The sequence below is a fragment of the Anopheles maculipalpis genome, chromosome 3RL (assembly GCF_943734695.1).
Source record: "Anopheles maculipalpis chromosome 3RL, idAnoMacuDA_375_x, whole genome shotgun sequence".
Taxonomy (NCBI): Eukaryota; Metazoa; Arthropoda; class Insecta; order Diptera; family Culicidae; genus Anopheles; species Anopheles maculipalpis.
The window spans coordinates 32,634,113-32,646,150 of NC_064872.1; the positions used below are offsets into that span (position 1 = coordinate 32,634,113).

At 39.5% G+C, this 12,038-nt stretch overlaps 2 protein-coding genes across 9 annotated transcripts in view; one reads left to right on the forward strand and one right to left on the reverse strand.

The window, feature by feature from the left end:
- The window catches only part of LOC126564205 (sodium/hydrogen exchanger 7), a 714,899-nt gene that overhangs the window by 539,391 nt on the left and 163,470 nt on the right, over positions 1–12,038 (forward strand). The window lies entirely within an intron of this gene.
- LOC126565815 (solute carrier organic anion transporter family member 4A1) overlaps positions 1–12,038 on the reverse strand; it is a 31,786-nt gene that overhangs the window by 7,987 nt on the left and 11,761 nt on the right. The window contains exons 2-4 of the mRNA XM_050223025.1: positions 6,108–6,442; positions 4,180–4,387; positions 1,043–1,145 (exon numbers count right to left, since the gene is read on the reverse strand). Coding sequence (XP_050078982.1) covers positions 1,043–1,145; positions 4,180–4,387; positions 6,108–6,442 — 646 coding nt within the window. The remainder of the gene's footprint in view (positions 1–1,042; positions 1,146–4,179; positions 4,388–6,107; positions 6,443–12,038) is intronic.

A 12,038-nucleotide genomic window follows, 5' to 3' on the forward strand; every position in this document is an offset into this window, starting at 1 on the left:
TGTATTTGCTTGGTAAGGACATGTACGAACGTTGGAAGTATGATAGGATAAGAGCAGGGTTAAGTAGAAATGTTTTGGTGCTTTAGAAGTACAATATTTGGGTTTTCGTAAGAATATTAGCAAAACATTTTTTTGGATTATTAAAATTGGCAACTTTTTTCGCTTTCCTGGCCTAAATTCACATCTCTTTTTAAGCAGATAGTCTTTGCCTGCAGCAATACAATTCCTGCCAACATTCGACAGGGTAGAGATGACGCCAGTCATTATTATTCCAGAAGGAAATGAACCATTTCCCCCCTATGCTGCAAACTCTCTCGTAATGAGCCCAATGATCCGCTGCCGGCATAATATCGTCACACCATATTCGTTGTGCTTCATTGGCGCACAAGTGATGCAGTTTGTTCCTTTTACTTCCAAATACTCTGGATAAATGGGGGGAGTACGTAGGCAACGTAGCCTACCGTTTCACAATTCTTTCGGATGATAAAGCCCGCTCGAATGATGGCAGATGATGCGAAACGTCCGTAATGCCGAAAAGCGCAAGATGTTACCTTGTCTGAGGTGTTATGTGCTCTAATAAATCTGTCCCATCTTCAGACGAAATGCCAAACTATAGTTGTCTCCTTCGATACATTACTATACGTCCGAAGGGGACGTGTTTGCCATTCCTACCAAAAATAAAACGGTGCGTTCCGCAAACAACAAGAATGGACGATAAACGTTACGACCATGGTATGAAATTTTTCCACCTAATTTGAATTTATTAATATTAGATGCAACACGTTTCATAGGATTTTGCACCGAAGCTTACCGGTCGTGTATTTTGGTGTGGTTGTTTGGACAAAACATAATCCCTTCCCAATGGCACAATTGGATACGCTTACAAAGGGTGGATGAGCGGCAGAAGTGGGTAGAGATCGACCAATATGATGGATGACAGTGCAAACCAGTAGATTAAAAGCAGATCCGTCTTCGACCCTTTTTTTTCTAGGATCTTATGAATATTTTGCTTCCTTCGTACGATATCTATAGGAAAACTTACGTGCTAGCATCGACGACGAACATGTCCGTGTAGAAGAGAAGCAACTGACCACCGATGACATAGCCGGCAGCTGGTCCAACAACGGCCATTGTGTAGTAAATGCCTGCAAGCAGAGGTTTGAAGTTTGGGCGTTTTATTAAAATTGTGTAACATGCTACGGAAATAGTAAATAAATATTTAAGTTAATTTTGTTCAAGTATTTTAGTAATTTAAACAAAATGCAGAAAACGATATTCTACGATGGCATTGCTTACACTGCTTACAATCCTCTAAGTATAGGCTATATTTCTACAACGCATCCGTGCCTTCGGTAGGTAATCCAGCACCTACCACCACGACCAAAAGCTTGCGGCAAATCTCCGGACACAAAAATGACCATGGAGTCACCTTCCACCGATTGACGATTGATCTGGAAAAAAACGTCTCCATCTACAGACTATCAACGTACCAACGATCGATGCTGATATCGAAGGTGCCGCTAGGACTGCTACTCAACTACTCTCACAGCTTGCTCAGCCTGCTCCCAGATAGAGACTCTGGAGCACAGGTTTGCCCTGTCCTCTAGTGCTTGGAGTATATTGATGCAGGCTATAGAATCCGAGGACTTAAGATTCCCATAGAAGATGTAAAGCCTTTTTTATCAAAATTGGGCAAGTCGTCAATGAAAACGTAAATAAGCTTATGCCTTAAGTAAATAAGATAAGTACTGCAACGATATTCTACGAAACTTCAGGGGCTTAAGCTCTGTCAAGCGAGTACACAGAGACACAAGCTCATAGTAGATGATTAGAAGATGTTTTGTCAGATGGCCTACAATATGTTGGTTATAAAAATATTGCGTTGTATAGGTCCTAAGACACTGCCTTGTAGAACTCCGACACAAGCCGTTAAAGGTTCAAATTTTCCCAACCATGTTTCCTTTGTCCTTCACTGTCTATTTTCACAGATTTTAAAATTATATTATACTAACTTCTGATAATGGATTGACCTAAAAATTTACTTACCTACGAATGTTTACCTTAAAGCAGTCGAGTTTTTTTTTCTCCGTCTCCTAACACTCACCAAATACATCCTTTTCACTGTTCTAGGCCGACACAATAGTACTCCTCGATTTCGTACTTCAAACCTTCAATCAAAAATCAATCAACCCCACTGTCATGCAGTGTACAGCATTGCTTCTGTTTTTCCTACTCTTATCGCTCACTTTTGTCACTAAATAGATTTACGCTCCGACCCGACCCAAGTGCAAGTGTCCGGACGAGGGGGATGAAAACGAAACACAAATCAAATCAATTGAACTGAGGAAGCTCCGGTATCGGGCACACAATCAATGCACAAATTATGCTCCTGCTTGTGAGCTAGTTTACCATTTTCAAAGTGTTCCGTCAATCCGTCAAATGGTGCCTCAACTTTCAATTGAAATACTATCCCTCACACGCACACTGCATTTGTGCTTGGGGTTGTCGATAGGGGTCCTGGTTCCACTTGGACCGAGACCAGCGGCCTCACTAAAGTGGCACTGAGGAAATGAGGAAAAAAATGATGTAAATTTTCCACCCGAAAGAAGCTGATGCAACTAGCTAGCGGCAGCTGTGACAAATGTGAGCACTTAAAGTGTGAAACAGGACGTTGTCTCTGGTGGTCTACAATAAATAGGAAATAGTAAAGAGCTTTAAGTATTAACTCATTTCGTACGATGCTGTTGACGTTTGTTTTTTTGATTATTCCTCGTTTTAATTATTTTCAATGTCTTATTATTTTTTGTCATAATTTTTATGATAGTTTTTTAATAATTTTATATTTTTGAGTGCCTTTTTACATTATTTTTTGCTGCTTTCTACTTCATAAAGCGATTTTTTTTTCAAAATTTGTTTCAACGCTTTCCCAGATATTTTAAGATTCTTTTCTATTTTGTTGAAGGTTTTCCATACACTTTTTAATTTACACTACAGTCTATTGACGATGATTTAATAACAACCAAAATTAAAAAGAATTAATAAAACTGTTCAAGATAATATCTACAACTATTGAAACGATTACGAAAATGCTTGGGAAATAGTCCATAAACGATGTGACGAATTCAATTATGTATGAGAAATGGAATAAATGAAAAAACATAAACAAATCTTCAAAATATGCTTCCTTTTTAAGTTTTTAGAGTGTCAAACAAACAATGCAATATTTATGTAAGTCCAACACTTGGTTTTTAACTTTATGCTCCTATCTACGCACTTGCATCCTATCTTGCTCAACCTATTCCATCTGAAGCCCCACAAAGATATGTAATCGTTTTGACGCACAATTTCATCGAGGTTAATAAAAGGAAGCTAATAAAATTATGATGAAGTTGTGCGCATTTATGTCTCCGGCCAGTTCACGATTCTCCCTTCAGCCAACGCGTTTCCAACATGTTCACGCACAACTTCTAGCTTTTTCCGGTTTACGACAAAGGAAACTCCTTTAGCGTCTTCGAAGTACAGTCCACAGTCAGCAAAGGGGCCCGCTTCTAACAGCAACTATCCAATGCTTTTACCAACAATTTCACTCCCTTCAACCCGGAAGTCGGTAGTGGAAATTCCTTTCTTTCCACTCGTATTCCTCCCAAGGAAAGGCATGATTTTATTTGCTTCCTTCCAGTGCGCCCTTATCCTGCCATTTCTCTCGGTCTCCCACCGTCGATCACCGTCGTTTAATTTCACAATCAGATGATTTATTTTGACAGAAGTGATTGCAAAATATTTTGATCCTCCTCAGCGTGCTTCCTTCTGCTGTTTTTTCGTGCTGAGGGCGGGCCACAGAAGTGTGTCGCAAAGATTATATGGTGAGTAATTTATGGTGTTCATTTGCGAATAACTTACTGTGCACACCCGGGACCTGGCCTAAGCTAATGTAGGCCAACGACGCGTGATGGTGAAGGGAGAGAGAGAGAGAGAGAAGACAAAAAGGGTGGCACCCGATGCATGGTGTAGCATATTTAAAAAGCGTGTGCGAAATATGCTCTAAGCATTGGGTCTGTGCTGTGAGAGATTGTATCTACATTCCCAAGCAATTGCGTATGAACACGTTTTACACGATAAGCAACGATTTTACGCACATTTCTCTCTAGCTTACTAATTTAGATCATCTTCAACACTTACCCAAATACACGGAAGACATTTTCTTCGAGACGTTCTCGTCGATGTACGTAACTCCCAGTGTGTAGAGCGGCGAGGCTCCGGCACCGAGCAGTAGCTGGGCGGTAAAGAAGAACCACACATTCCAGGACAAGTTTTCACTGTCCGTCGATGTCGATGCTTGTCCACCGTTTGCCAGGGGCAGTCCCGTGCTATGACTGCAACCTGTCAGCTAAAAGGGAGAGATTAAAAAGGTATGTAAGCGAAACAGAAGGAAAAGTAAGAACATGTTACATAGTACAAAAAAGGGGAAAGGATTTTATTTTTGTTTCCGGTAATGGTAGAATGTTCCAAAGAGTGAGCCAAAGCTAACCAGATTTGCCCGGAAGCTAAACATGTCAAGGTAGTGCTTTTTCACCATTTAATTACCGAGTTTTGTTCAGTTCAAAAATGATACGACTACATTAGGATAATTGAAACATTTAAAGTAAATTATCTACTTTCTTTTAGTTGTGAAAAAAGAACATATGCTACGAGAATTGTTACAAGCAGTTTAAGGAATGCTGAACGTTATTTTTAAAAATAGCTTCCTTAATTTTCGGTGGCTGAGGCGATAGCTGTGAAGGACTTCACACGACAGGATATTGGTTGGATTTTGCTTGAAAATAAATATGAATTCTTTCGGTTTTTCTTGGGCCTTGATTATCCGTAGCTGCTCTAACAGCTCTCAGCATCGATTTATAAAGTCCTCACATTGAAAATTTATTTTTTTAAATCCATAGATCGAATGTCTTTTTCTGCTTTTAGCGTTCGATCTTAAAAAGATGAGAGATTCTCCATCATTTAGACGGATGCTCTGGTCTTTTTGGGTTTTTGCTGCATCTTACAACCAGTGGCCGAAAGTGGAAATGGTTTTCGGGTGCTTGGGAGAGCGGCACAGTGGCGAATCAAGGTGTTACGAGGCCCATGGCGGAAGGGATATTGGGGCCCAACACCAATCAGGCTTTAGCAAAATCAAAAGTGCTGACCGGGGGAGGGTACAATAGATACACATTCATCCTCATCATCCGAGATCCCTTCTTCCTCATAATCGAAAGCGCCCGTCGAGGGGTGGAGTCGATGCGTCTCTTGGAGCCCCATCTATCAGATTCACCAGTATTTACCAGAATACACAACATAGCGCCAAAATTTAAACAGCCAATTCGTTTTGGGCTTCAGCTCGATGTGAGACACCGCACGCGGCCGATCAGTCCTCTTTTAGGAAGATCCGTTGGGTGGCCAAAATTTTAGGAACACTGTTGGGTGGCCGAAATTGTCCTCAATTAGGCTTAGCGCTCAGAACTGATCTGGAAGTGCTTCAAGACTTCCAACTTCTTCCTATAGAGAACGCGAAACGCAGTTTCGCGACTATTACGAATAGAACTGCTCCAAATCAAGTAAAATTATCGTAAACTTTTGCCTCTACACAACTGATATCATGAAAAATATTATTAAAAATTTTACGGATCGCCAGGATTTAGAAATATTGCAAGAAACATTCTTAAGATCAGACTGTTTAAAGCATTAAAGCATGCAAGCAAATTTTATTTAAGAAATAAAAACTGCTTTCAAAATGACAATAATTTTACTCCTTTTCATTTCATAATGACTAGTATAAAAGAAAATCAAAAGAACATAAACGAAAAAGCAAGAAAAAAGACAACAAGAGAATAACCAAAACACAAGATAGGTTTGCCCAACTGTAGTCCAGTGCTTAAAATTGCTATTTTTATGCTACCAAAATCAAGCAATACAACCAGCTTGTTCTTTACATTTGAAAATTATGAAAAAAAGAAAATAAGAAATAAACAATTTTAGTCATATCTTCCCTTCACCTGTTGCGCTCATTCCCTTCTCTTGTCATCGAAGCATAACAAAATGTCTCCGCTACTACTTGAATTTCGATCACTTACCTCTGTTAACGCCTCCACGGAAGCACCGGTTCCGTTGGTCAGCAACGTTGTCAAAGTACACACATTCTGCTCCGAGTTGGTTGCCCGATACTGTCCGACGAGAAAGTGTGGCAATGCGAACACGAACGCACCGAGTCCCATCACTGCCACACCCCATCCGATCCAGCGTGGCTTGGAGGCACCGATCCTGCCGCCAAAGTATGACACCGGCACGAGGCACAGGAAGGACGCAATGTCGTAACCACTGGCCACCAGGCCAGTTTGTGTCGAACGCAAACCGAACCGCCGCTCGATGGTCGTGATGACAACGTTGATGAAACCGTTCACTACCAACCCTGGAAAAAGAAGGGACGAAAAAAAAAAATTAAATAGAAAGAAAAATTGTGAAAGCAAAGGACACCGAAGATGGCCAAGAATTACGGGCATGTGGAAGGAAAACCGAGGGACATTATAACGGGAAAAGAAAGACGGGAAATGTTGTGTTGCGTAGCACATTAGACGCAGGTTGTTTGTGTCCTGTCGTGCGTGTGAAAATGTAAAGATTCAAAACATCCGGCTAGGGTGGCGAGGGTGATACACATCAGTACAATGCATCTAGGGGAAAGAAATGTGTTCCGAAGAGGTGTCCAAGGTGACAACTTTTGTTTGCATTAAGTGAAAACGGTGTTTCTTCTACGTCCTCGTTTCTCGTTTATCAGTGTTTATCACGTGCTGGCAGTGATTGACCATTGTATGCGGTTATTGTAGGTTAAATTGAAATTAGTTTTATCTTTTACACCAGAGATATTTACACGATCCCAATTTTTAGATCAGTGACCAGAGAGCAGAGAGCAGAGAGGTCTCATCCTCTCCATCTTTATACTATAGATCAGTAAAATATTTATTACTGATACTTTTTTACCAGATATTCTTATGCTTCTTACTATATAACTTATACTGCATAAGCAATCAGGGCAGGCCGTTCTTACGAAAAAAAATCTTATACTTCTGTGTCAGATTTCGTAATTGGGGTGTAAAGTTCGAGACTCAAAAATATATAATTTTTTTTTTTTACCAATTCCGTGCATTTCTGCAGCACATTTTAAATCGACTTGTTCAGTTTGCCACAGAACCAAGCTGTTTATTACGGTTTTTTTCTATACATTACCAAACAACTTCTTCTTCTTCTTGATCTGCTCAGGTTTGAGTACGTCGTGATGACATGTCTAGGCCTTCAATTCGTTTCCAGGGAAGTTCCAGGGCAGTCCGACATGTCTAGACGCAGTACGCTATCCACGGATGTATCCGATCTCTGACAGGTGTGACCTACCGAAAGCGACTCATCGTACCATTCTGCTGGTGCATGAGTTCGGTATCCTCACACTTAGCATACGCAGTCAAAGATAGTGCTTAGCACCTTAGTGTCCTCCTTCCATCAGCATAGTACAGGACTCGTACCCGTACAGGACTAGAGGACATTTCGTGTGTTGTTGGAATCTTCGCAGGAGTTTTTGAAGCCCATAGCAGTTCAAGTTCCAAAGTTACGATCGTCCCAAAGTCACCGATACACTGCTTTCGAGTTGGACTCCATCACACTTCCGGCAATCAGGCATTTTAGCTTTATCGCATTGATCCTCAATCGAATCCTACCGCCTTCACGCTTCAGTCGGGTGTACGCCTCGCTGATCAAACCAAGAATTTAGAGAGATCGAGTGAAAATTATGCCCGGATCTCAAAGCCCACGTTTCGTATGACACCTTCCAGGGCGATGTTGAACAGTAACCAACCAAAATTCCATCTTATTTTGAGAAAAGATCGTTGTTCTTTAGTGTATTTTCGTCCAATGGAAGAAAACCACCGTCTCCAGTACTGGAACTATCTCTAGGGATACAGAGGAATATTGTCATTTACTTAATTAAGAATACTACTTTTAGGGCTACAATTATCCAATAATTTACACCCATTTTAATCAGTTTTTCTGAAGAAATTATTAACTATTGAGTCTATTATGAAAAGAAAATCCTATGAACTCTTTAAAACATGGTTTTACATTTATTTAAAGTATCTTCAGCCGAATTATTCAAGAGTCGCTAACCAAATGTAGATCAGCGAGTGGATTTTTTATTCTCAAAGGCATACCAGATTGAAACTTTGTTAAATACACACAAAAGTACCCAATTGTAATCGGTATAGCAAATTTCCCTTTTGACACATGGCACAACCAATCGAATCGAAACGGAGCACATACTCAAGACATAATTCATTTCGCCATGTAATGTGCACATTGAGAAGCGCTTTTAAAGCACCGAATCGAAGGTGAAAGGAAACCAAACAGCAATGGATGGAAAAATTGTCATTTAACCACACTTCAGCCACACTCAATGTTTGAGGTTTCCCTTCCCTGGGCAACACACTTCCAGCTGTGAAAGCAAAAATCGCAAGAGCACATTCAGAAGCGACACTTAATCGTAAAGAATTTGGGCAAGCATTTACTATCTGGAAACGAATCTATACCAGTCAGTTAGTTTAACCTTATAGCGAGTTTCCCTGCCAGAATCAGCGACAAGTTTGGCTGCTCCCAGGAAGCATTCAAGCAGCCGTTTCGTCCCCTCTTCTTGATTGACAATTTTTCTACAGTAGACTCCATTTCGCTACTATACTACATCATAGTTCATATTTTACGCATTTTCTTTGCCCACATGCCGATTGACTGTGGAACGGATTTCGATAGAGCTAGAGTTAGATATTTGGCGTGTCTATGGACAATGTTTTCAGCCCGTTGGTTCGTACAGTTTTGGTAAAACGATATTTTTTTTCCCTTATCGCGACATGCGGTGCGTCATGCTGGGACAAACGTACATGCGAGTACTGGGGGAAATGATAGTTTTTCCCCAAATTTTCATATGAACACACATACACGTGACGCATCAGTGAAGCTTGCTGCACAACAATCTTGTATCTCTTTGATCTGATAGCCAATTTTTGGGGCTTTATTAACTAGACAAGAGAAGGGGGTTTTTAGCTTTAGTTTATGATGATTCAATTTTTGGAACACAAACAGTTTATATTTCTATTTTCTTATATTTTATTATGTCTAATACTGTTTTTTTCGTTCTTGTTTATATTATTTGCTATTTTTTCTGTAGATTAATATTTCTAAAATATTTTTTATTGTTTTATTAAGTTATTTTATAATTAATTATGACGGTCCAGTGCCGTATTGTTTTATTAAGTTATTTGTATGTATTTTACTGCTAAAACCCCAACAAACTTTTTCATAAATTATCAGTTATCCAATAGAATTTAGTTGAGTCCTTCCAGTCTATTTCCGCATTTTTGTGCTTTGATGCGGATTGATAATAGAAGAAAACATCAATCAAAGATAAACACTTCAATCATAATGTTTTTATTATGTTGTAAAACATGCAACAATTGAGACAACAAAAAAACGTGTGTTTGCTTCAAGAAGATCCGATTGTGAACCCTACTCCAAGTATTCAAAAGCAAGTGTTATCCTTTTTATAAATCGCATGGAAATGGATTCCCATTTGCGGTTGTTTGAATCACACTTCGATCATCACAGCAACAGCAAAGATATTAACCAAACAAGCTCACCATTCAAGCAGCCGGCAGCAGCAGCAGCAGCACGTGTCCATAAATAGGCCTCATATTTCATTCCGCTTATGAACGATTGAGCAGAAATGCAATTTCGTACTTACACTCCCCTCCTGCATGGGAGGGTGGGGAAGCGATTGTAAAATTGTAAGCGATTTATGCTAAACGAAAATTTAATTTCCTGTTTATCGCTAAATTGTGAAAATTTTCTACCCGCAATCTCCCATATTTCGCGCCCTCGCAGCAAAAGGAAAAACAAAAATCCCACAACCACTCAGGTCCGATGCACTCGAATCGATACAACCAAATAAATCCATCAACTGGCCACGTGGCAGGCGTGAAAACAAAAGGTCAACAAACTGTGTGACGATTTGGGGGGGGAAAAAAAGGAAACATTAAAGAAAGTGAGGTAAACAAACTCGTAGCGAAACAAAAGTGTTGCAAAAGCAAACCAAACACGGTGCAGCATAAATGGACGCTTTTCAACGGAAGCAAACAAACACAGGAGCAAACTGCATGTGCAAAGTGATATGCCAATCAAGCCGCTATTCTTCGAGCACTTAAAGATGAGCTGAATGAAAAGGATAAGAAATTCGCCTACGTTTCGAATTTCGCGCAAAACACCCAAATTGCTAAACTGAAAGCTATTTGCGGTACTACACTCCCTTGCTTAGTAATTCAATGTTTTCCTCGACTTCCATCCGTCACCGGCGAGACATCAGATAACGTAAGGAAAGCCCTGTTCTTCTCCATGTGACTGTTTATTAGATTTTATGTGATACTATGCCAACGAGCACAAATCGGCCCAAAATTATGTTTTTCCCTCTCATCCGTTCAAGCATGGAAAAGCAGAGCGTTAGAGTGATGGAAAGGACGTGCAAGGGAGTGACGTCTGTTGACAAGCTTTCCTTGTCCCTTAATGACTTTATGAAACCGGAAGGAAATAAGATGTGGGTTCGACAATCGGCGTTGTGCAGCCGATTACCACCGATTTAGCAACGGCTATTTTAAAATTCGAGTGATTGCGCTTCGATTGGCGCCGCTTGATGGCACATTAAATGGGAAAGTTTTATTAGCGTGTCGATGGTTGTGATGGTGGTTTGTTGGTTGTGTTTTGTTTGTTTGTGCTACATTTTGTAGGTTTTCTTATTTCATTAAATGTTTGAGCTTCTTATTCTCCTTTTCTTTTTGTTTATTTATTTTTTTTGTATCTTATTTTATCTCATCTCGCTTTTATCTTCACTTAGAATCTTATGTCCTTTTAAGCATCTTTAAGTAAAAACTAATTATAGTTTTTTTTTTAAAAAGAAATTCTCTTATTGTTGAGTCAAGTATTCGTTACTTAGAAATAATCAGTATTTAGAACCTTATACATATTTTTTTCTTTTATTTCTTCAGGGACGGACTGACCGTATTGCTAGAGCCTCACTTCTTTTTGAGGCTAAAATGTTATTTTTTTCGTTTTAAAAATGATTTTTTTATGTTTGTGGGGCAATTATCGAATTTTGTTACCTTCTATCAGATTTTCAAATTTTTATGTCTGCATTTTTTCAGCTTTCTTTTTCATTTTTATCCCTTGAATGCTTGGAGAAGATTTTAATAATATTCCTTTAATATTAGGAGCTTTTTTACTTTTTATTTTTAAGATTTTATGAAATGAAGTCCTGTGCTCTTTACTTATGCTAACTGACTGTATTCAGCATTAATCTAAAAAATGGTAAAAAAGCCTTCTAATTAGAAATAGAAGAGGAAATTATATGGTTAAAAACATTGAAGATTGATTAACTTTAACAAGGAAATTGTTTCAAACAAAAAAAAACTGAACTGAACTTCTCTTTTTGTTTCACAATATTTTATGATTTTATTTTAAAACAAAACACCCTGAAGAAAAAGTTCGATACAAGCTACAGCTATAATAAGGCTTTTTAACTATCTTTTCCTGAGGAAACACTAAGCTGACCTGCACGCGTGGTGTAAGGGTGCAATCCAAAGCAGAAAATTAATAATATTCCCACGAACTGTGTGACTGGTAAACCGCTACTACATGCATGCAACGCCCCATAAGCAGCATCATTTTGAGCTCAAAGCATGATACGACCAATTCCTGCCATACTTGGGCCGTAAGTTCACTAACCGACCAGCGGCAAAAGTCGATGGCAAATAGCTCACGCGCCACGACCAAAAACCCTTCCCACTATTTTCACATTTATGGTGAAAATTGCCACAAGGGGAAACCCTCGAACCCAGTTACCCGGTCTTGTGCGAACGTAAGACGTAACGGCAAACATTCCCACTTGCCGGAAGCCACACGGTGGTTCGGCATCAAACTGTTGCATC